At 45.0% G+C, this 26,090-nt stretch overlaps 1 protein-coding gene across 1 annotated transcript in view; it reads left to right on the forward strand.

Moving 5' to 3' along the window:
- ERC2 (ELKS/RAB6-interacting/CAST family member 2) overlaps positions 1 to 26,090 on the forward strand; it is a 384,099-nt gene that overhangs the window by 238,349 nt on the left and 119,660 nt on the right. Inside the window, exon 6 of the mRNA XM_070735759.1 lies at positions 1,672 to 1,839. Within this exon, the coding sequence (XP_070591860.1) occupies positions 1,672 to 1,839 (168 nt within the window). The remainder of the gene's footprint in view (positions 1 to 1,671; positions 1,840 to 26,090) is intronic.

Raw genomic sequence — 26,090 nt, forward strand, 5'->3', positions numbered from 1 at the left:
CAAATCAATTATGCTCAAGAGGAATATTTCTGGTGTAAGTTTTAAGGAAATTGTTGTGATTTGTTGTATCCATGTTTGGATTTTTTCCCATAGTTTTTTGATAAGGGGGCAAGTCCACCATAAATGAAAGAATGTTCCAATTTTGCTATTGCACCTCCAACAATTTGGTTTTATGGTAGGATAGATCTTGGCCAATCTCGTTGGTGATAGATGCCATCTATAAAACATTTTTTGTAGGTTCTCTTTATATGGAACTGATTTAGTAATTTTCAGGTTTCTCCACATTTGTTCCCATTGTTCAATGTAAATGCAATGCCCTATGTTTTTAGCCCAGGTAATCATATTTTCTTTTACTAATTCAGTTTCCATAGAGTACCCCATTATATAATTATACATTTTGGTTATATTTTTTTTCGGATATCCTAATAGTATTTTATCGATTGTACTTTCTTTTTCTTGGATCCCTTCTTTTTTTTTGTCTCTATTCCATTTGTCAAAATTTGAGCGTAGGACCACCAGTCAATATCGATATTTTGATTTCTTAGTTGCTGTCTAGATTTTATATCTCCTTTCTCATCTAATATGTGGTTGAGGAATTTTTATCTTTCCTCTTGCAGCCTCACTTGTTAATTACTTAGTCATCACTTATGTCAATTTCATTATTTGTTTAATAAAAGAATTCTTAAGCATTAATGGTATTTTTATGTCTTCTAAAGTCAATATTTTGGGCGTTCTTTCCCTGTTATAACAAAAATGAAGAAATAATTCTTACTCATATGTGAGGCTGATGATGTCCTTGTCAGGGATCTTAATAATAAAATGTCTAAATTCCATTCAACTCAGTGTATAACTTTTCCCTTGAGTATGGAGATGAACTGAGCCATTGCAGGAACAGGAAGGAACATGCATTTTAAGATTGAATAGATCATCCTAATTGGTCCCAAATTGATTTGCAAAAATAGATTTGAAAATATGTTTTTTCCCCAGAACAAGTTTAGCATTGCAAAACTCACCACAAAAACTGGAATAAATCAGTTTTATTCAGATACTTTTCTCTCTGTACAATATGCTGTTTCTAAAATGAAGAAAAATTAATTAAACTAAATTATACTAATTGTACTAAATATGCTATTTAATATAAATAGTATTACTGGTCTGCTTTTTTGTGCCATGGAAGCATTGACTTGATTATTAAAGCATTTAACCAATTCATCTTATACAGTTATATTATTTAGTAAAATATGACATGGTTGTAATTCAAATGATCCTTTAACATTGTACATTGTTTCATGATGATTACAATAAATACTGTATAGATAAATGATTACATTGAGTTCAAAACTGGACATTAAAAAAATGTTAATAGAGTTTTGATCTTATTGTCTTTAGGTTTAAATCAGATAATCCAGGATTACAGAATACTTTGCTTCTCCATATCAGCCATGGGTTAAAATTTCATTTTGACAATGCTTAGAAAATGGTACTTCTCCATTTTTTTTGCAAAATTATCTTATTAGTTGTTTTTCCAGTTTAAAATTTACAATTAATAGTTATTGCTTTTTATTTCTCTGTGTTGTAAAATTATTAAATATGTAAAATATATTAAATGGCTTTACTGTTGCGATATTTTGCTATTATTCTATATATTTATATATTATTATTTTATTAAAGGTTGATGCCTTGAGACTACGTTTAGAAGAAAAAGAAAGTTTTCTTAATAAAAAAGCCAAACAACTGCAAGACCTCACAGAAGAAAAAGGAACTCTGGCTGGAGAAATTCGAGATATGAAGGACATGTTAGAAGTTAAAGAAAGAAAAATTAATGTTCTACAGAAAAAGGTAGGTGTTATAACAAGGACCATTACAATTGAACAATCAGTAAAAATACGCAAGGCTGACCAGAGAACAACCAATTACTACCCTTTTCGTTCTTTCTTCTTCTTTTTTTGGTTAAAAAACTTTGCTGACTCTTTCCTCTGTTTTTTTTAAGACTGAGAGAAACCTTTAATACTTAAGTGTCGTACACTCAAAAAGCAGAAAGCTATATAGGAAATAAGCTCTCTATATTCAGAAGCATCTAAAATGGATTAGGAGGTATTGCACCATGAACAGATTTTTTTAAAAACAGCTTCCTTCATTTCATATACAGTGTTCCCTCGATTTTCGTGGGTTCGAACTTCGCGAAAAGCCTATACCACGGTTTTTCAAAAATATTAATTAAAAAATACTTCGCGGGTTTTTCCCTATACCACGGTTTTTCACACCCGATGACGTCATATGTCATCGCCAAACTTTCATCTGCTTTTAATAAATATTTTTTTTAATAAACTTTAATAAATAAACATGGTGAGTAATAATCTAAATGGTTGCTAAGGGAATGGAAAGTTGCAATTTAGGTGTTTAAAGTGTTAAGGGAAGGTTTGTGATACTGTTCATAGCCAAAAATAGTGTATTTTCTTCCGCATCTCTACTTCGCGGAAATTTGACTTTTGCAGGCGGTCTCGGAACACATCCCCCGCGAAAAGCGAGGGAATACTGTATCTCACTTTCAAACATCTTATCTACACATTAACAGAGGGATAGAAGAATCAACATCACATGAAGTTTTAGTACCACTTTATAATGCCTTGGTAAGACAAGGATTATTAGAGAACAAGAGGCTCAAACGTATGAAGAACAGTTGCAAGAATTGGGTGTGTTTAGTTCAGTGAAAAGAAGAACTATGGATGACATGATAGCAGTGTTCCAATATCTAAGAGACTGCCACAAAGAAAAGAGGTTCAATTTATTCTCCAAAGCTGAAGGCAATTGAGAATAGGTTGTATGGATGGAAGCTAATCAAGGAGAGAGGTAACCTAGAACTAAGAAACTCCCGGACAGTGAGAACAATTAACCAGTGGAATGACTTGCCTCCAAAAACCTCCAACACTTAAGGTTTCAGGAAGAGATTGGACAGCAACTTGTCTCAAAAGGTATCGGATATAGAAGATTTTAATGATCCCTTCCAACTCTGTTATTCTGTTACTCTGTTATCACCTAGTTGATCTTGCTTGAGCCTGAAAAAGTTTAACAGGATTGTATCTGGTAAGGCATTCTAGAATGGAAGGATAGACTTGGAAGTTTGAAACAACCAACAATCATTCTCATTTTATTTCATGGGAAAGAATATGGATTTAAATTCAAGTGAAATTTCAGACCCCCTTCATCAATCTTAATTATGAAGAGCCAAGAGATATCTGTGGATTATTACTAGAGAATATTCACACCAACAGTTTTAAGTCTCTCAGGCTTCTCCATTTTCATTGACTTGAAAAGAAAAATAAAAATAAATTGCTATGGGTTTGGTCAGACTGAAAAATGGGACAGAAGACTGAAGATCTATAGCAGAACACAATATAACACAACATAAACAATGAACAATTTAATATTTGCATATAGTCATACAAATATTTGATCACAAAATGACTGGGGAGGTGGATAATGTTTTTTTTTTCTAATTCGCTTACTTCCTATTTTTACACAAATTAATTCTTGTTTTTGCTTACAAGATCAAATATTTTTTTCTAAGTGTAAAGGTAAATAGTGCTATAAAGATTAAGGGATTCAGACCAGTTATTTCTGTTAAAATGCCTGGGTTATGGCTGTAGTTTTCTCTGTGGCCTTGAGGACTGCATGATTTATTTCCAACAGATGGTGTGATAAATTCATTCATACATGATTTATCTGAAGAAAGTTTTAACTGAAACACTATCCTCTTTCCCTTCCAATTGTTTAAGTAAATTCATATCATTATATTATAAAGAAAAAGGTCACTGTTTATTTTCTTTAGGTCTGTGTGCAGCCTCCAAGTTAGGTATTGGGTTTTCCATTTTTTAAAAAAATTCTTATTAAGTGTATAAGCATAGGCTGATTGTAGAGCATATCTTCCTTTTTTAAAGGCCTTTTCTACTTACCTTTATCCAGAAGGCTATTTTACCTTTTCTTCAGGACCAAATAAAGTACAGGTGAAAGCTTGTAGACAGATTCATGGATACCAGGCATATAGATGGTTATTGAAATGGATGTCCAAGTGCTGCCTCTATGTTGCTTGAGGCAGGCAGGATTCCCTTGAGTACCATTTGTTGGGGGTCAAGGGAAAGGGAGGGTCTTGCCTTCTCTTTCTGCTCAAGATCCCCATGGACAATTGGTGGGCCACTGTGTGACACAGAATGCTGGACTCGATGGGCTTTGGCCGGATTTATCATGGCTCTTCTTATGTTTGTATGTTCTTGTCTGCGGAAGGAAGCATGAAGTGCTCCAAAATCTCCTGGTAGACGGCTGCATTGACTTGGACTTAATGAAGCACTGTGGACTAATATCAGCAGATGAAATGGTTGCCCAAATCAACACAGACTGTGGAAACTTTTGCATCTCATTTGGAAACCAAGGACCCAGAATATGGAGGAAGAATGGAGAGGCACGCACTGCAAGATGTTTGAAGTCCAGTGTGAAGTTTCCACAGTCTATGTTGATTTGGGGAGCCATGTTATCTGCTAGTTTTAGTCTATGTGAGTGATGGCGAACCTTTTTTTCCTCAAAAAAGAGCGTTTTTTTGCCAAAAGAGCGTGCGTGCATTATATTGCGCATGCTTGAGTGCCCACACCCATAATTCAATGCCCGGTGAGAGCAAAAACAGCTTAATCCCCCCAGAGGTCCTCTGGAGGCCAGAAACATCCTGTTCCCCAAGTTCTGGTGGCCCCAGTAGGCTCATGTTTCACCCACCTCAGGCTCCAAAGGCTCCTCTGGAACTGGGGGAGGGTAAACACACCCTCCCACATCTTCCCGGAGGCTCTCTGCAACGTGTTTTTCCAGGATCCGGTTGAGTAGCAGGAGGGAGGGAAGAGACTGCTGCTCCGCTGGACTACGGCATTAAGATCAAATATAGGGAAATTTTTCAGTTAATTTTGAAAAACAACAGATAGTTCAGAAGGATTAGACTCCCCCGTTTCGGAGGATCGTGTTACCTTGTGTCTTGGCAGTGCTTTTCTCTTTATTTCCTGCTGTGAGAAAGCTGGGAGCCCCGATCAGCTGGGGCTCGGAAAATGGCGATCGTGACCGAGCTGGCTTGATTCTGCCCTGAATCCACACTTTTTAAGAGCATTCTGCAGTGGGGTGAGCTGTATTGTTGCAATTACATTGAGGCTCAACCCGGGGGCTGGCAGAGATAAGAAGAGTGGGGGTTGCCGCCCAGAATTGACTCATACCGACACGGACAGAGGTGGAAAAGGAGAGGTGGAGAGGGACTGAGAAGGAGCGAGCGAGCGTGCGAATGTTCAGGGCAAGCATGCTGGGCCGACTGTGCACGGGCCGAGGAGGAAAGTAGATGGAGGAAAACGTCCCCCACAACAGCAGGACGTTCCCAAAAACAACGGGATCTACCGGATAGACGCTGGACGCCGAGTGGTTACATGGTGGGCACGCTCGATGTCGGAGGGCTTTGCGGTGGACATACTTGGTGCTGGAGTGCCTGGAAGAAGGAGGGCCTGCCATTATAGTGAACAAGGAGATTATGAGAAAGAAACTGCCAGATTGAAATTGACAGTATGAAAACCTTGTGGCTGCTGGATGCTATAACTGAAGACCAGGAGATACAGAGATACCTCTCAAATAACAGCAGAGGTACTGGTAGACATTTGGGGCGACCCATGAGAGACCGGGGGTGTCGTGGAGGTGAGAAAGCTGATAACAATGACAGTGGCAAAGAGAAAACCTGGGAGGACAGAGGACAGAGTTTATACTCAGGACTGTTTGTCCTACTAATAACATCATACATCCCTTGGACTCACCTTTTTAGACTGGATGATATCTATTTGAACTTGGCTTAATTGATTAATTAACTGACCAGTTGAAATATCTTCTACCTATATTTTTATTTTTATTACTTATATTTATCTATATTTTTAATAATTAATATTTTAATAATATGAACTGTTAGTTTTATATTAACTCTTTTTAATTAAATTATTGTGGGGATTTTTAAGTGGATGGGAGGATGGTAGTGATGGCATGAATGAATGGGACTATTTTAGTAATTATTGGAATGAATGGAATACTGTGAATGAAAATGAATGGGAGGGGGGTGATAGATGGAATGGAGTGGGTGGGGGGATTACAGTGATCCCCCGGTTATTGCGTCCCCGACCATTGCGAACAGGGTAATTCGCGATTTTTCAACCCGGAAGTCAAAACACCATCTACGCATGCGTGCCCTTTTTTCTATGGGCACGCATGCGTAGATGGCACCCAGCAAATCAGCTGCTGGGCGGCTTCCCTGGGTCTTCCCCCTCTTGCTGGCGGGAGGGCGAGCAGCGGGCATCAGCAAGGAGTTTCCCCACCGCCCACGCAAACTCCTCGCTGCCGCCCGCCCTTCGCCCGCCCACACCGTTCATTCTCGCCACTTTGGAGCTGAGTCCTGAAGCGAATTCGCTTCAGGACTCAGCTCCAAAGCGGCGAGAGCGAGTGCGGACAAGCCGTTCGCTGGCGCTAGCTCTCGCCTGCCTGCCCGGTAGCGAGGAGCCGCCTGCCTGCCCGCTAGCGAGGAGCCGAAGATTGGGGGCAGCGCGGGTGTTTTAAAACGTCCCTGCCGACATGGGGGGCTCGCTAGCACACCCCCAAACCCGGGTTGGGGGTTCGGGGGTGTGCTAGCGAGTCCCCCATGTCGGCGGGGACGTTTTAAAACACCCGCGTGACTTTCCAATGAGTCCCGAAGACAACGCGTTTGTCTTTGGGACTCATTGGAAAGTCGCGCGGGTGTTTTAAAACGTCCCTGCCGACATGGGGGGCTCGCTAGCACACCCCCAAACCCGGGTTGGGGGTTCGGGGGTGTGCTAGCGAGTCCCCCATGTCGGCGGGGACGTTTTAAAACACCCGCGTGACTTTCCAATGAGTCCCGAAGACAACGCGTTTGTCTTTGGGACTCATTGGAAAGTCGCGCGGGTGTTTTAAAACGTCCCCGCCGACATGGGGGGCTCGCTAGCACACCCCCAAACCCGGGTTGGGGGTTCGGGGGTGTGCTAGCGAGTCCCCCATGTTGGCGGGGACGTTTTAAAACACCCGCGCGACTTTCCAATGAGTCCCGAAGACAACGCGTTTGTCTTCGGGACTCATTGGAAAGTCGCGCGGGTGTTTTAAAACGTCCCCGCCGACATGGGGGGCTCGCTAGCACACCCCCAAACCCGGGTTGGGGGTTCGGGGGGGTGCTAGCGAGCCCCCCATGTCGGCGGGGACGTTTTAAAACACATGCGCCGCTTTCCAATGAGTCCCGAAGACAAACGTCAAACTTCCCCGTTTGTCTTCGGGACTCATTGGAAAGCGGCGCGTGTGTTTTAAAACGTCCCCGCCGACATGGGGGGCTTGCTAGCACCCCCCCAAACCCGGGTTGGGGGTTCGGGGGGTGCTAGCGAGCCCCCCATGTCGGCGGGGACGTTTTAAAACACACGTGCCGCCCCCAATCTTCGGCTCCTCGCTAGCGCTGCGGAAGTAAAAACACCATCTGCACATGCGCAGATGGTGTTTTTACTTCCGCAGCGCTACTTCGCGAAATCCCGCTCGTTGCGGGGGGTCCTGGAACGGAACCCTCGCAACGAGCGGGGGATCACTGTATAATATGTATGGAATGAATGAATATGACATGAATGGAATTTTTGGCACACCTGACGCTGGAGGGGCAGGAGGGGAGGGGACACTTATCTCTGGGGTGGCAGAGGGTCAAAATATCCCGGTCTTGCTGGGGAGAGGCAGGTATGGCAGAAGCCATGGAGCTAGCCATTCCAGGGGAAGGAGGGATCTCTGCTTAGTAGCGATCCCTTCTTCAGGCTCCATGAGCTTAACTCAAGGCACTGGTGATGAGTGTAATTCTGGCCCTGGGCTCAAGTTGTTGCTACTCAATGCCAGGTCGGTGGTAAATAAAGCTCTCCTCATCCGGGATCTGATCCTGGATGAGGAGGCCGACCTGGCTTGTGTGACCGAAACCTGGCTGGGCCCGGAGGGAGGAGTTCCTCTCTCTGAAATTTGCCCAGCTGGGTTTCGGGTATGGCACCAACCTCGACCCCAGGGAAGGGGGGGAGGAGTGGCTATTATAGCCAGGGAGAGTCTTGGCCTGCGTAGGCTCATTGCCCCAGAGGTTGCGGGTTGCGAGTCCCTCCTGGTGAAGTTGGACTTAGGGGTTCAGGTGGGCTTGTTACTCATGTACCTGCCTCCCAGCTGTGTGTCAACAGCCCTGCCTGTGCTACTCGAGGAGGTGGCCGGGCTGGCGGTGGAGTTCCCTGGACTTATCGTCCTGGGGGACTTCAATCTGCCGTCGCTCGGCGGTTCCTCTGGACTGGCACAGGAGTTCATGGCCACCATGACAGCCATGGACCTGACTCAAGTAGTTCAGGGTCCGACTCACGAGGGTGGGCACGCACCCGATATGATATTCCTCTCTGAGCAACTGAGAAATGATCTGAGATTAAGGGGCTTAGAAGTGTTGCCTTTGTCGTGGTCAGATCATTTCCTACTGCGGCTTAACTTCCTGGCTCCAATCCTTCCCCGCAGGGAGGTGGAACCAATTAGGAGGTTCCGCCCCAGACGCCTGATGGATCCAGAAGGCTTCCAGATGGCGCTTGGGGTTATTCCAGTTACACTTGTCCACAGTTCGGCAGAGTCTCTTGCTGAGGCCTGGAACAAGGCTGCAGGGGAGGCTCTTGACCGGATTGCGCCGTTGCGACCTCTCCGCGGCACTAGACCCCGTAGAGCTCCATGGTTCAACGAGGAGCTCTGGGTGTTGAAGCGCCAGAAGAGACATCTGGAGAAGCGATGGAGGAAGAGTAAGTCCGAATCCGATCGAACACTTGTAAGAGCTCATATTAAGACTTACAAAGTGGCGCTCAAGGCGGCAAGATGCGCGTATCATGCCGCCTTGATTGCATCAGCGGAATCCCGCCCAGCCGCTCTGTTTAGGGTAACCCGCTCCCTTCTTAATCAGAGGGGAGTTGGGGAGCCCTTGCAGAGTAGTGCTGAGGATTTTAACACGTTTTTCGCTGATAAAATCGCCCGGATCCGAGCGGACCTCGACTCCAATTGTGAAACAGAGTCGACTGACAATGAGTCAGTCGAGGTGACTGGGGCTAAACGTCTTTGTACATCTGTTTGGGAGGAGTTTGATTTGGTGACACCTGATGAAGTGGACAAGGCCATTGGAGCTGTGAGTTCCGCCACCTGTTTACTGGATCCGTGTCCCTCTTAGCTGGTTTCGGCCAGTCGAGGGATGACACGGAGCTGGGTCCAGGAGATTGTCAACGCCTCCTTGAGGAGGGGGTCCTTTCCGCCCCTTTATAAGGAGGCGGTTGTGCGCCCCCTCTTCAAGAAGCCTTCCCTGGACCCAGCCGTGCTTAATAACTACCGTCCAGTCTCCAACCTTCCCTTCATGGGGAAGGTTGTTGAGAAGGTGGTGGCACTTCAACTCCAGCGGTCCTTGGATGAAGCCGATTATCTAGGTCCTCAGCAGTCTGGATTCAGGCCTGGCTACAGCACGGAAACTGCTTTGGTCGCGTTGATGGATGATCTCTGGCGGGCCCGGGACAGGGGCTTGTCCTCTGTCCTGGTGCTCCTTGACCTCTCAGCGGCTTTCGATACCATCGACCATGGTATCCTTCTGCACCGGCTGGAGGGGTTGGGAGTGGGAGGCACTGTTCTTCAGTGGTTCTCCTCCTACCTCTCCGGTCGGTTGCAGTCGGTGTTAGTGGGGAGTCAGAGGTCGACCCCGAGGTTTCTCCCTTGTGGGGTGCCTCAGGGGTCGGTCCTCTCCCCACTGCTATTTAATATCTACATGAAACCGCTGGGTGAGATCATCCAAGGGCATGGGGTGAGGTATCATCAATATGCCGATGATACCCAGTTGTACATCTCCATCCCATGTCCAGTCAACCAAGCAGTGGAAGTGATGTGCCGGTGCCTGGAGGCTGTTGGGGCCTGGATGGGTGTCAACAAACTCAAACTCAACCCAGACAAGACGGAGTGGCTGTGGGTTTTGCCTCCCAAGGACAATTCTATCTGTCCGTCCATTACCCTGGGGGGGGGGGAAATTATTGACCCCCTCAGAGAGGGTCCGCAACTTGGGCGTCCTCCTCGATCCACAGCTCACATTAGAAAAACACCTTTCAGCTGTGGCGAGGGGGGCGTTTGCCCAGGTTCGCCTGGTGCGCCAGTTGCAGCCCTATTTGGACTGGGAGTCATTGCTCACAGTCACTCATGCCCTCATCACCTCGAGGCTCGACTACTGTAACGCTCTCTACATGGGGCTACCTTTGAAAAGTGTTCGCAAACTTCAGATCGTGCAGAATGCAGCTGCGAGAGCAATTATGGGCTTCTCCAAGTATGCCCATATCACTCCAACACTCCGCAGTCTGCATTGGCTGCCGATCAGTTTCCGGTCACAATTCAAAGTGTTGGTTATGACCTATAAAGCCCTTCATGGCACCGGACCAGAATATCTTTGGGACCGCCTCCTGCCGCACGAATCCCAGCGACCGGTTAGGTCCCACAGAGTTGGCCTTCTCCGGGTCCCATCGACTAAACAATGTCGTCTGGTGGGACCCAGGGGAAGAGCCTTCTCTGTGGGGGCCCTGACCCTCTGGAACCAGCTCCCCCCTGAGATTAGGATTGCCCCCACCCTCCCTGCCTTTCGTAAACTCCTTAAGACCCACCTTTGCCGTCAGGCATGGGGGAACTAAAACACCTCCCCCTTGCCCATGTTGTTTTGTTGATTGATTGACTGTGTGCCTGTTTTTTATATATACTGTTTTTATGAGATTATTAATTTAAATTGTAACTGGATGGGTGGGCATTGGATTTGGTATTGTGTACTGTACTGTTTTTTATTATTGTTGTGAGCCGCCCCGAGTTTGCGGAGAGGGGCGGCATACAAATCCAATAAACCTAACCTAACCTAACCTAACCTATGTCACCTGCTAGTCTACTGTGCTTCATTAAGTCCAGGGTCAATGTAGCCATCTACCAGGAGATTTTGGAGCACTTCATGCTTCCTTCCACAGATGAGCTTTATGAGGATGCTGACTTCATTTTCCAGCAGGACTTGTCATCTGCCCACACTGCCAAAAGCACCAAAAACTGGTTCAATGACCATGGGATTACTCTCTTTGATTGGCCTGACCTGAATACCACAGAGAATCTATGGGGCATTGCCAAGAGAGAGATTGAACAATGCAGAAGAGCTGAAGGCTGCTATTGAAGCATCCTGGTCTTCCATAACACCTAGTGGTGCCACAGGCTGATAGCTTCCATGCCATGCCACATTGAGGCACCAATTGCTGTGAAAGGGTACCAAACCAAGTACTGAGTACACATGCATGCTTATACATATTGTTCTATGTACAATTCTTGTTTTATTGATTGCATGTAATATTTTAATTTTCTGAGATGGAGGATTTGTGGTTTTCATGACCTGTACCACATAATCACCACAGTTATGACAAATCAAACGAACTTTTGCATGATATTCTAATTTTTTCTGTATTTTCCTCTTGGTCATTTCATGAAATGCCATAGAAGTTTCCCTGTCTATTTAATGCTGAATCCAAATGTTTATACATGGATCTCCGTGGCTTACTATTATCATTTGAGGAAGATTCTTAAAACGCTTTCTTGTTTTAACCTTTACCCAGTTCCTGATGCTCTTATACTGTATGGTCCTTTAAAAAAATAACACTTTGCACCTAAACCTGGACTTCCTAAGCTTTTTGCCATCAACCCTCCCGTCAGTGTAATTTTAATTCACCCACATCACCTAAAAATCCAAACACCAGAATGAATAGGATTGAAGACTGAAAACAATACAGGGAAACTTTGGGAGAGGTGGGTTTAGTGTAATGGCTATAGCTAAAAGTTTCTTCACATCCCCCTGAACTCTGTCTGCACCTCTCCAAGGGAAGTACACTTCACAGTTTGGGAATCCTGTTCTAAACAATAGAACAACTATGGAGGATATAGTGATCCTGGAAAAACACGTTGCAGAGAGATGCTATATTTATTCTTCTGTGAGTTGTGAAATACTTTTTGTCTTTAATCTGAAGCACTTCACAATTATAGCAGATGTTCCTAACTTCAGTTCTTAAGTAAATAGATATAGCATAAAGGTGTTCCTGCATGGTTTTACTCTGCTAGTCATAGCTGACTTTGATGTGTGTGTGTGTGTGTGTGTGTGTGTGCTTATGTCTGTTTCTGTAAGCCATTAAGCCAGCATTGCCCAAAGACAATTCCATGGTCATGTGGCTAGCATGACATCACACCACAATGCAGAACTTATGGCAGGAGTGTCAAGCTCACGTAGTCAGGGCAGCATCACATGACTTTTTCCCCCTTAGCTAAAACAGGCATGAGTGTGGCCAGTGCTTGACATATCCAGCCCACAGGCCAGGAGTTTGATACTCCTGGCTTATGGCATAGTGGCTTAGTGGCTTAATTGACAACAGAGAAGGTCTATGTTCTGGAGGTTTGAGTTTTACCACTGCGTAATGAAGTGAACTCCCATTATTTGCCCCAGCTCCTGGCAACTTAACAGTTCTACATTAAAGCATGTAAAACTGCAACTAGATATATAGGCATCAATGGGAGGAAAGCAAGAGGGTGGCTCCGCCCCTTCCCTGCATGAGAAGGGGAGGGGTGGATATTGCGCAATGATGCAGATTACCTCTCCAAAGAGGCCATGGCGCAGCATATGCAATAGTAGAGCTTGGCACTATGTTTTGAGTAGAGTGCACTGAGAATCAGATTCACGGAGTTTTACAACAGCTTCTGAAACTCAGTTAGAAATAGATGATAATGGGAGTGCTACAATCATTGGAAAGGGTTCTTTTATCCAAATTTATGGCCACAAGGTAGCACATAAGGACACAGAAGTCATTACAGTAGAGTCTCCGTTATCTGTCCTTTGATAATCCAACATTCTGGATTATCTGACATCACAGCTGCTTTGGGGAGTGGCTGTAGGCATTTCCATGCCCCCAGACATGCCCCCAAACATGGTAGCCATGACGGGGAAGCAAGCTGGGAGGAGAGAAGCAGGTGAGCGAGCAAGAGAGCTGAAGAGGTAAGTGGGTGAGCGAGTGAGAGAGCCGAGGGCGAGCCACAAACAGTAAAGTCTGGATTATCTGACATTTTCGGCTATCTGACTATCAGCCTGCCCGTTTATGTTGGCTAACTGAGACTACTGTTTGATCTGTTTGTTTGTTTGTTTGTTTGTTTGTTTGTTCGTTCGTTCGTTCGTTCGTTCATTCATTCATTCATTCATTCATTCATTCATTTATTTATTTATTAGATTTGTATGCCACCCCTCTCTGAGGACTGTTACCTGTACTGCCAGAATATGGACCCAAAGTGTACTCATATCTGTATCAATTTATGGTTGTCCTTTGTTAAACATGTTCTTAAATTTGGTTTAAGCTGCTGAATATTGTAAAGCAAAGTTAACTCAGCTAGGCAGATTGCTGAACATTTTTCATACTAGGAAAGGTTGTGGTGGGGATAGGAAGTGTTAGAAAATACAGTAGAGTCTCGGTTAGCCAACATAAATGGGCAGGCTGATAGTTGGATAGCCGAAAATGGTGGATAATCCAGACTCTCCTGTATGTGGCTCACTTTGCTCCTTGGCTCTGTCACTCACTCACCCGCTTCCCTCCTCGGCTCTCACACGAGCTTGCCCTCTTTGCTCCTCCCAGCTTGCTTCCCCATTGCAGCTGCCATGTTTGGGGGCATGTCTGGAGGGGGTGGTGTTTGCGGAAATGCCTACAGCTATGCCCCCAAGCAACCGCACCATCGGATTATCTGGAATGTCAGATTATCGAAGGATGGATAACCAGGACTCTACTGTATAAGAAACTCTGATTAAATCTGGGGATCTGCAAGACTTCTCTTTTGTAAAATAATTGGAAGACATTAGAATTAGATGATACAATACAATCAATTCTTATTACTTACAAGGCAATATGGATGTATGTTGATACAAAAATTGAGATAGTACATATCAAAACCTTGAAGTAATAAGAAGAGAAACTAATACTATGGTAGTTCCTTTTAATATTCATAAATATGATTCAAACACTTAATCAGAATGAATGCAGGTCCAAGAACAAGAAAAATAACTTTTATTCCTTTGACTCCCTTATTTTCTCTTTAAACTGTTTTCCCCAGAGCAACTTTAATAATCTTGTAAATATATCTAATTGGCTTGAGGCAAGTTCTTTTCATGTCTTTCTGGTTTGAGAACTACTCAGAAAGCCAAACATTTCAAAACATATTTTAAAAACATATTTGATTATATAAATTGGTGCTTAGATGGTCTGGAAATAGATTAGTAAGGTTCTTCTGCTCCCCCCACCTCCGCCTAACATATAAGTGCAGGCCATTTATTAAGAATAAATGCTTTCACTTACAGAATGTAGATTGGGATAGTCTTGTGCATTTGGTCTCAGTATGTAGCATCTAGAGATGCTACATACATCTCTAGATGCTCAGTATACAGCATCTAGAGATTGCTTTCAGTATGTAGCATCTAGAGATTGCTCTAGATTGTAGCATCTAGAGATTGTTTCAAATGCAACTTATGTTTAAATATGGAAAAGAAATACAGATAGTCCTTGGCTTATTATAGTAGATGACTATGTGTACTTTGTATGTACGATGCATGTAGTAGATGCATCATACATCTGCGGAGAGGGGCGACATACAAATCTAAATAATAAATAAATAAATAAATAAATAAATAAATAAATAAATAAAAAAATATGTTTTATTGTGGGAAAAGAAAGTGAAATAATTGTGCATTGAATGGAAGAAAAATAAGTGTTTATTTTATTTATTTATTTATTTATTTATTTATTTATTTATTCATAGAAAACATAGAAACACAGAAGACTGATGGCAGAAAAAGACCTCATGATACATCTAGTCTGCCCTTATACTATTTTCTGTATTTTATCTTAGGATGGATATATGTTTATCCCAGGCATGTTTAAATTCAGTTACTGTGGATTTAACAATTCATTCATTCATTCATTCATTCATTCATTCATTCATTCATTCATTCATTCATTCATTCATTCATTTAACTGTCAAAACATGTACAAGATAATAGATATGGTATAAACATAAACAAAAGCAAAGTAGGCATAGGTAAATTTGGACAATAGGACAGTAGCACAGTAAGCACGATGGTGCAGTTATGCAGGCCCCTTACAGACCTCTTAGGAATGAGGTGAGATGGACTGTAGACAGTCTAAGGTTAAAGTTTTTGGAGTTTGGGGAAAAACGCACAAAGTCAGGTAGTGCATTGCAGGAGAGACGGAGTAACGACACGGACACAAGAGCTGGATTTAAAACTGGGTCATTTTATTAAAATAAATTTGCATAATTTATTTAATTAAATTAGCATAATTAACATAACTAACTATGACCCAAACAATGGACCTGCAGGGTCAAACAATTGCTTCCGGGGCGGAAAGTGACGTCAGATAAACTTCCTGGGCAACTTATGGGCGTACCTCCATGCTAGTCCAGGTGAGGGACCCCTCCCTCACCTAAGACCCTGCCATGCGCTTGCATGTGGGAGGTCCCGCCGGCTAACCCCTAACAGGAGACTTAAAGGTGCGGGACCCAAAGACAGGTTCCCCCCAACTGCTCAGGTCGCTTCCACCACAAGCTTGGAGAGAACCTGTCAATCATCCCCAAAGATGCCCAATAGAGAACACGCAGTTGCTAAACCACCACCCAATTTTCCGCCCCTAACCTGCCACGGAGCGGGGGTCAGATCTCTATCTTGGCCCCCCGACTCCTTGCTCTAACTGCACCAGCTCGCGCAGAGACCTCTGCAGGTCCTGTAAGAAAATGGTGATCCCCTGACCTGCCAGGTGAACACCGTCGGCCCGGTAAAGCCATGGCCAATCTACAGTGATGAGGGGATGGGCCACTACAACCCAACCTAACTACCTGACTGCCGTACCCAGGGCCTGAAGTAGCTCCCCGCTAACCGGTGAATGGCCCTAAGGGAAATGGCGACCCACAAATGATCCCCGGGAGGATCGAAGACCACACCACTCGCATGGTGGGCCAACCCGTGCGAAGCCACCGCGGCCTTCGCGAGCCTGGCCGATCAATGACAGACCTCCAAGCAGGCCCAGGTCGTAGCCAACGAGGGGCAAGACCAGCCACCTGGGCGCAGCAATGGGATGCCGCCCTCCCAGTACAACCTGGGCGCAGCAATGGGATGCTGCCCTCCCAGTACCACCTGGGCGCAGCAATGGGATGCCGCCCTCCCAGTACCACCTGGACGCAGCAATAGGATGCCGCCCTCCCAGTACCACCTGGGCGCAGCAATGGGATGCCGCCATCCCAGCCATAGCGGTAGAACACCCTTCTCACCGCACACCCCTTCTCCCCAGCCAGACAACAATGACCCAGCCGCCAATGACGGCAAGGTCCCCCCATCGGTACTTTGTTGCTGAGTGGTCGGGAACGCTCTATGACCCCAAAGTAACACCGTCGGTCGTGTCCTGGCGGGGTTAAATAGAAGAGGACCAAAGGGGAACCTGGCCTAAGATCGTACCCTGGACCCTCAGCCGGCCGTTCATACCCTAAAACAGGCCGTTGACCACCAGCGGTTGACTTCCCCGAATCCTCCGTATCAAGAAACGCCGATACCGCGCTAGTGGCAGCGCCGATACGGAACCAGGGTTCCCTAACCGGCAGGATCCATACTTGGCCTGGCCAAACCCAGGACACGAGAACCCAGCTAGACTAAAGCGATGAAATGAAAGGCACGGAGCAACTCGTCCACCTGCGATACGGCCCTGGCCTTGCTAGCCCATAGGGTCCCACAAAACCTGACACAAACCACTGCCCTAAAAAGACGGGCCTCGTACAGAGAGGCACACAGACTGTCCAAAGCCTGACTAATCAGCGACAGCTGCTGCACCGTCAGGGCCCGGCGAGCATCGGAGGAGACTCCTAGCCCAGCCCGCCCACATCTTCTGAATGCGGAAGTCACCAGAAAAATCAGTAACACCCCCCGCCTTATACAGAAAGGCGAGGCTGGCTAACCTGGACCCAGTAGTCCTAACTGAAAGGCCACGCTGCCTAAGCTGGACGCAAAATATGGCCAGGTATACAACTGGGGCAGGCCAACTATAGAGGTAAACCTTATCCCGCCTGAAATCCCCAAACTCTTTACCTGCCTGCTGCTAAGCCCCCAGAGTGCCAAGCACCCCTGAGAGGGCCATAGCCCCGCAGGCCTCTACTCTCCACTGCCCGGGAGCCCACCCAGGCTCCAAAGGTGGTCGGGAAAAGCCTCAGGCGACGCACGTGCCCACGGGGTCAGGGTCCAAAACCTGGACAACTGACCACGGGACAAGGCGTCAGCAATCCCGTTATCTAACCCGGGGACATGTCTGGCCAAAAACAATGCATTTAGGGACAGAGACCTGTGCACAAAATGGCGGACAAGCCGCATGACCCTGTCACTCTTAGAGGACAGGGCATTCACAACATGGACAACCGCCAGGTTGTCACACCAAAAGTGCACAGACTTGTCCCTGAACTGCTCCCCCCAGAGCTCTAAGGCCACTACCAAGGGAAAGAGCTCTAAAAAGGTCAAATCCTTAACCAGAGGGGAGGCTCTCCATTCCAGAGGCCAAGCAGACCAGCACCACTGGTCACCTAACACAACCCCAAAGCCACAAGTCCCCGCAGCATCCGAACACAACTGCAACTCAGCTTCCAAAAGAAGCTCGTGCCTCCAAAATGACAACCCATTAAAACGCTCTAAAAAGTCCCACCATATGCAGAGGTCAGCCCTCACCCCGGCGCATAAGCGGGTACGATGATGGGGCAAACGTAGCCCCTTCATCGCACTATACAACCTCCAGGAAAAAGCCCGTCCAGGCACCATGACCCGATAGGCAAAATTCAAAATCCCCGCTAACTTCTGCAGCTGCCTAAGAGTGACCTTCCTGCAGCCCAACACAAGATCAAGCTTAGCCCGGATCTTGACTAACTTATCTAGGGGCAATCTAGAAGATTGCTCCTCTGAGTCCAATTCAATACCAAGGAAGGTAATCTTGGTGGCCGGGCCCTCGGTCTTCTCCAGGGCTAGAGGCACCCCCAACTGAGCACAAAGGGCTTCGAAGTCCTGCATCAGAGCAAAACATTGCTCTGAAAGCACAGACCCCGCCATCAAGAAATCATCAAGGTAGTGAACGACCGAACCCAGACCACTGCTCCTCCTGAGCGCCCACTCCAAGAAGGTGCTAAAGCTCTCGAAAAGAGAGCATGAGACAGAGCAACCCATAGGTAAAGCCCTGTCTACATAGAAACCACCCTCAAAGTGGAAGCCCAAGAGCTCGAAGTCGTCTGGGTGAATGGGGAGGAGCCGGAATGCAGACTTAATGTCGCATTTACCCATTAGGGCTCCGACCCCACACTTCCTAACCATGGCCACGGCCGCATCAAAGGATGCGTACCGGACTGAACAAAGTTCATCAGGAATGAAGTCATTCACTGACTCCCCTTTTGGAAAAGACAAGTGGTGAATCAACCTAAATTCACCACTCGCCTTTTTGGGGACCACCCCTAATGGTGACACCCTAAGATTCGGGAAGGGCGGCTCCGGGAAAGGCCCGAGGACCCTGCCCTCGGCCACCTCCTTCCGAATCTTTTCCCTAACGATGTCTTCATGTCCCACAACCGATCTAAGGTTGTCGGACATGAAGGCTTTCCTAACCCCCATATAAGGGATCCTAAATCCCCTGGAAAAACCTAACAAGAGAGCGGACGCTCTTGATTGAGGGTGGTAGTCCTTCAACCAACCCTCGAGTGCCTTAAGATTAATTGGGCTGGGCCCCTTTTCCCCCAGCAGGTGGGGCTGACTTTGCTGAGCCCCCTCCCTCCATGTATGTTCCCTTCTTGGGACGGGGGTACACAGAAGCGGCGTGGGAACCCCCGCAGTTCCCACCTGCATGCCTGTACTTACAAAAGGGGCGAAAACAAGCCCCTTTACAGCAAATTCATGACATGCGGGGGAGGCAACCTTCCCCGCACCCCCCGTGGCAGCCTTGGCAGGGGAGGAAGCTGCGGGCTCCTCCTCCATGAAGTGCCCACTATCCGTCCTGTCACACCCCTCCTTCCCAGAAATGTAAGTCGCCTGGAACCAAAGGTCCGGCACCACTACATCCCAGGGCAAGGTCGGGTCAAAGGCTAGCCGCATTCTAAACCCTTTGTCGTAGTGCCGCCAGATGGTACCTTTATACTCAAAGTGGGCCCGGGCAATGAGGTCAGCATATTTAATCAAACCCGTGGCCATGGCCGGCTGCCTCTGAATAACCACCGTGGCATAGGTCAGGAAAGCGTACAGCCAAGAGCTGAAACACTTGCTGACCTTGGTTTTATCGGGTTTTCCCCCTGGCACTGCATCTTTGTCCTGATTGGGGACCTCCCGGTTCAAAATGGAAAATAAATCAACATATTCCCCCTTCCATATCGCCTCCTTCACCGAAGGGTGAAGGTGGAACCCCAGAGGAGTGGCTGGTAAACTGGATGGGATCGCCCCCGTTTTTAAACTGGCGAACGGGTCCCACACTGTGGTGGCCCCCATTCCTAACACCCCCATCCCCACTGGGTAAGACAACACTGGAGGCGGGGGCATTATGGCCGGCGCCGGTGGGTTCCACCCCCCCGACCCCGGCATCCCAGGCCCCGGCGGAAAAGCCGCCCCAGGGATCTGCGCCACCACCGCAAGAGCTGGCGGGGATCAAACCTGGCCACAGGTGCCTAAGGGAGACCCCATGAAACCAGCCCCACTCCCAAAGCCCGGCAGTACAAAGGCCTGTCCAGGCACCGGGAGAAAAAAAGTGGAAGGTGTGTGTGGTGCAACCTCACCTGCCCCGTAAGGGGTCGAAGACATCCAGGGTGGCCCCGGCCTCCCGGGGCCAGGCAACGCTGCCATCAGCCCAGGCTGGGCCACCTGCCCAGACTGGGCCGCCGCTGCCTCGGGGTCCCATCCCAGGGCAGCCTCCAGCCGCTCGAGGACCCTGGCCCAGGAAAGAGAGGGGACAAGAAGCAAAGTCCTTATAATATTAAATGTTAACAAACAAAATATATGTGAAATAATAAACCTTTTATCTTTATTTTATTATTTGTGTGAAGTGTTCTTGTTTAAACTGAGAGGCCGGTGCCAGAAGGCCCCAGCCCCTAACAGAGGACAGCGACCGGCCCCAGGCCCAAACCGGCATAGGGGCACGCTGAATGCCCACCTCGAGGCCAAACTGCCCCCTGTGTATAAAGGGGTTAACCCCCCTGCGATCCTGGGGAGGCCCAACACAGACCCCCCTTTCCCCCGCAAGCAGTAGCCACGCTCCCGCGGGGGTGATGCAAGATCCTCCCCCCGGTCCCGGGGGGCCCTAACAATGACCCTCCAAAAGCGGCGAGGCTCCTAGTGAGGCCCCGCCGCTGCTACTGCCTTTTCGCCGACTGCAGCTCCCCGAGCCTCCGATGAGGCTCGACAAAATGGCGTCCGCCACGAGGCACCAAGATCGCACCAGAAGAGCAGACACCCAGCCGAGTGTCTGCTTTCACCAGCTGTCCGGACGAAAAGGCTGAGCCGAGGCCTACACGCCCTTTTATAGGGCTCGCAGGCCCCGCCCGGACAGCGTCATGATCGGGCCATTCTGACCCGATCCTCGGCCAAAATCTCGCGCAATCTTGCGAGACTTCAGCCGAAAAACATGGCGGCTACACCGTGTGTCCAGCGTCTTCCCGGCCCCTGCCTGCAAAAGGCGCCAGCGGGTAAGTCCGCCGGCGCTATTTCATGCATTGATCACTCTGCTGCTGAAGTTGTATTTTCTTTAGTCGAGTTTTGAGTGGTTTACATTGAGTTTGAATCTATTTTGTGTGGATGTGTTGCTGCAATTGAAGCTGAAATATTCATTGAATGGTAGGACATGGTGGTAGATGATGTTATGAACTACATTTAGATCAGTTTGGAGGTGATATAGCTCTGGGTTTTCTAAGCCCAAAATTGCAAGTCTGGTGGAATAAGGTTGAGACCAGAGAAGTGGATGGCTCTTGTGAAATATTTCTGGATTCTCTCAATTGTATTAATATTGGATGTATATTAAATGGAAATGAGAACAGGCTATGTTAGGAGAAACTAAAAATAACTTGAAAACAGTTCATTTCTTAAGAGGTGTGAGTGGTAAAACAAGAAGATAGAGGGTCAAGAATGAATGAGCACTGAAGGAACATGGATAGAATACTACAAGTGAATGACTAATTTGAAAATGGTATGCTGAAGTGGCTTTGTCATATTGAGAAAATGAGAAAGCAGCAGTTGCAAAACAAGTATTTGCGTGAGAAGGGGAGAGATGGAAAAAACTGAATTTGAATGGAGTTGGTGAAATTTAGAGAAAGGAGAAGATGAAATTTAGGAAACAAGAGGCAATATATGAAGTGGTATACAATCATAGCAGATGTAAGGATGCTTTGGAAGTATAGCATTTTATGGAGAAATTTCAATGAACGGAATCTAGATTTAGCTATATACCCCCCCCTTTTTTGCAGCTGTAATTTATTGTGCATACTATCTCTTGCTCTCTTTTTTTCCTATCGCATTGCTTACACCCAAAGCTAGCTAAGTAAATATAAATAGTGTGCCTCTGTGCTTGAAGTCTCTTTCAAGTGCTGCAAAAATGGCCTCTTTCAGTGCTGCAAGGACCAGACCCTCGGGCATCCCATGACAAGGGAGTTCTATTATGGCAGATCACAGGAGCCAGGAAGGTCAAGTGCCAAGTACATATGTAATAAACTTCTGAATCTCAAAGAGTGTGATCAGATCATCTGATTGCACAAACTGAAATGAAGCTACGCAAACATGAAAAGAAGAAAAAGCAAGTACCCTTGACTAATTCTGAATTTGTGACTCAGACTCAGTTTTACTACAAGGTCACAGTATCGTGGTTCATGATCACAGACCCAAAAATATTGGCAGTAAACTTTACTCCTTCTTTGGACTGCATTTCTTTGGATTTCTGGGAGTGTTCAGCCAAATTACTGCACCTTACTCAACAAAGTGTACCAATGATATAGTTCAGAGATTAATTGTTTGCAGGATTAATGCCCCCGCCAACATTCTTTAGGAATGAAAAACATATATCTCACTTATTTTTATAAGAAGAGTCAGGAAAATTGTGTTTCTGTTTTTAATAATGGAATAACGTTTAACATCTTTGTTAGCTTATTTTCTCAAAGCCATGTATCCATTAACAAATACATGCAAACCCTAGGCTGGTATGAATCAGTGCTGATTCATTCAAATTGGATCTTCAACTTTCACAGATGGTGTGATTCGGAGGTTGTGATTCAACATACAGGGAGAAACTGATTCAAGCAAAGCAGCTTTGCAATTTTATTGAAGAAACAATTGGCCAGAGCCTAAAATGGGGATAAAATACATCAGATCCTCTTCTTCCTTTTCCATCTTTGTGACATTTTTGTATGCATATTTTAAGGCAGAGACAGTGGAGCTAAAGGAATTACAGGATTACAGGCTCCAAATTGTCCAACAAAGAGTAGTGAAAATATTCTTAGAATGATGGGAAAGGTTTTGCCTCCCATCTTAAAAATATAAAACTTTCAAAAATAGGCTTTTCTTAGAGTGACCAGCTGGCATGATACTGAAGAATGATGTATACTTTTTTTGAGGTGGCGTGGTTTTTATGAGATGCCAGGAAAGTTGCCATAACTAATTGGCAAGTTTGGTCCTTCCTAGAAATGCTTCCTATCATTGGCTAGGTAGACCATCTTGGAAAGTTCCCCTTGTGTTGGTATCGTGGTGGTAGCTAGTTGGCAAAGGCAAAAGAACCAGGTTACCCCAATGACCCACAGCCACATGACCCATAGGATGTCATTTATTTGTTCATAGTAATTGTTCAGGAAGTTTAACATATTAGTACTGATAGAGCATGATTAAGCAAAGTGGCTGCAGTTCACTGACTCTATTGCTTGCAGGTAGGATAGAAAATACTTCTTTTAACAGTAAGATAGCTAGATTTATCATATTCTTTAGAATATTCCTTGATTTTCTGTTGGACCCCAGTTTTGCAAACTAAAATGGCTCTTCTTATATCAGATTAGGCATTCCTGACATCCCTCATAAATTGTTTATTTCAACTTTCTAGCTAAAGGTAAACCAAAAGAAACCAAAACATGAAATTATCCTTCCTTTCTATTTTTTGTGTGCATTACATTATCTCTCAATATAGTACCCTAATACTGGAAATTATGTCCTTTAAAGAAAAAACAATAGCTTTCAACCAATTAATGTTTCCTTAGAACCTCCCTTCCCTCCAATTATTTTGCCCTGTGGATTAAGATATTTTTGTGTAGGATTAATAGAATAATATACTTTGGTTTATGGGATAGGGATTTAAATCCTGGCTCAGTTCCAAACATTAGTTTGGAATGATTTTTCAGCTTGACTTGTCACATGAGAAGCTTAGAGAGAGAAAAAAGGAGGCTAATTTAACACACGGCTCCCAAAAAGAAAAAAAATGAAGTGCAATATAAATTTATGTATTTATTTATTTATTTTGACTTCTGTGCCACCCAATCCCGAAGGACTCAGGGTGGCTTACAATAAACAATATAAATACAATACAATGAAAAAGAAGTTGAATATAAAATCTAAAACAACAAAACCCTCATTAAAAAACCAATGATAGAACAGTCACAACAACATGCATACATACCATTCATATGATTTGGCCATGATGGTTGTTAGTTTATGACCCCCAGGCCTGCCAGTAAAGCCAGGTCTTATGGAAGGCCAGTAGGGTGGGAGCAGTACAGATATCGGGGGGAGGGGAGAGTTGATTTCATAAATGGCATTTTATCATGTCAAAATGCACTTTTGTATACATTGCCCATTATTCTCAGTACAATATAAATTATTATTAGTATTTTAGAAGTATAGAATTCTTTATTGGTCAAGTGTGATTGGACACACAAGAAATTTGTCTTTGGTGCATATGCTCCATAAAAGAAAAGATACATTTTTCAAGAATCATGAAGCACTTGATGATTGTCATAGGGTACAAATAATCTATCAGGAAACAATCAATATTAATGTAAATCATAAGGATGCAAGCAACAAGTTACAGTCATACAGTCATAAGTGGGAGGAGATGGGTGCACCTTTGTAACTGTCTGGTTTGGTGCTGCAACCCAACAGGACCGACACAGACTTGAGAGGATAATCAGAACTGCAGAAAAAACATTTGCCACCAACCTGCCTTCCATTGAGGACCTGTATACTGCATGAGTCAAAAAGAGGGGTAGGGAAAATAGTTACTGACCCCTCACATCCTGGACACAAACTGTTTCAACTCCTACCCTCAAAACGTCGCTACAGAGCACTGTACACCAAGAAAACTAGACACAAGAACAGTTTTTTCCCGAACACCATCACTCTACTAAACAAATAATTCCCTCAACACTGTCAGACTTTTTACTAAATCTGCACTTCTATTCTACTAGTTTTATCATCCTTTTCCTCCCACTTAGGAATGTATGACTGTAACTTGTTGCTTGTATCCTAAGATTTTTACTAATATTGATGGTTTCTTCATTGCTTATTTGACCCCTATGACAATCATTAAGTGTTGTACCACATGATTCTTGACAAATGTATATTTTATTTTATGTACGCTGAGAGCATATGCACCAAGACAAATTCCTTGTGTGTCCAATCACACTTGGCCAATAAAATTCTATTCTATTCTATTCTATTCTAATAATTCATATCTTGAATTTAGAAAACTTGTGATGGTATTCTTCTAAGGGCAAAATTGAGCATTCTCATGAAAAATAATGCAAACAAAATAAAGCAAAGCTTGTATGTGTTTGTATGTAGGTTTTAGCTGAACTGCAGTAAGGAGATGTGATATTTCTATTTCTGATGCAAAAATATTTAGTCAACTCTTCCCAAAGTAATGTAGAACATAGCTATTCTTTGGATTTAACTGAAATTTTAATTTTGTAATGTAGATTTCAGTTAAAGACTCTCAAATAACTGGATTCTTTGTCCTGTACACCTTTATAGATCATAACTAGCACCATGGATTGCACCTGGGAGTTTGCTAGGGACCCATACAGTTTGCTAAGGAGGATAATCATAAGGGCATGCTGAGGGAAGCCCATCAGCATGTGTCATTGCATTCATACCAGTTAAAGCCTCCCAGTAGTCTTCAAGGGAAACCCATGAAGAACACTATATAAATCCACGTGGAGCCATGTTTGCTGATATACCAATGTTGTATCCATTTCTATCTCTTTCAGATGAAATCCAAAATAGTCAAAACACCCAGAGGGCTCTGTTTTCATAGAATCTCTGTTTGTCATGGAGACTGGAGAATAATATCTTGAGTAGCGTTACATTAATGTAAACAAATCCTACTCCTCCCCTATTGTATGACCCAGTTATCCATACTTTGTAAATACGGGTTGTTGTCTCCTCTTTTGCCCCTTATGTATATGTTCATCCATAACTTAGCCATTCAAATTCCCCTGGTGCATTTGGTAAACCTAATGTAGAAGTGTACAATCTTAGCATTTTAGAAGAAGGCAATTGGGGGAGAAAATGAAATTACCGGTGAAATTCTACTATAATTGTAAAGATATTGCAAAAAGAAGCAGTGAATTAGGATTGACATATTTACAAAGTAGAAAACGCAAGTCTGTAATACTGACGAATGTGAACACGTAAACCTTACGATTTTGTTCAATTAATACAATACATTTTAATTACGTTTATTACTTACAATAGTGCTTATGAATGTTTGGCTCGATGAAATTTCTTTAGATCTTGTTAATCTTTCTCTCCTTTTAGAAGTTTTCAGTGTGTACTTTGTTCCTCTTCTGCTTTCTACAATAGTGTCTTTGAGTGGTCTTCCCACTCTTTTCCTCCCGCTACCTTCTGATTTCCTTCTTTCCTTTTAAGTCATTGATCAAAA

The sequence above is a fragment of the Erythrolamprus reginae genome, chromosome 2 (genome assembly GCF_031021105.1).
Source record: "Erythrolamprus reginae isolate rEryReg1 chromosome 2, rEryReg1.hap1, whole genome shotgun sequence".
Classification (NCBI taxonomy): Eukaryota; Metazoa; Chordata; class Lepidosauria; order Squamata; family Dipsadidae; genus Erythrolamprus; species Erythrolamprus reginae.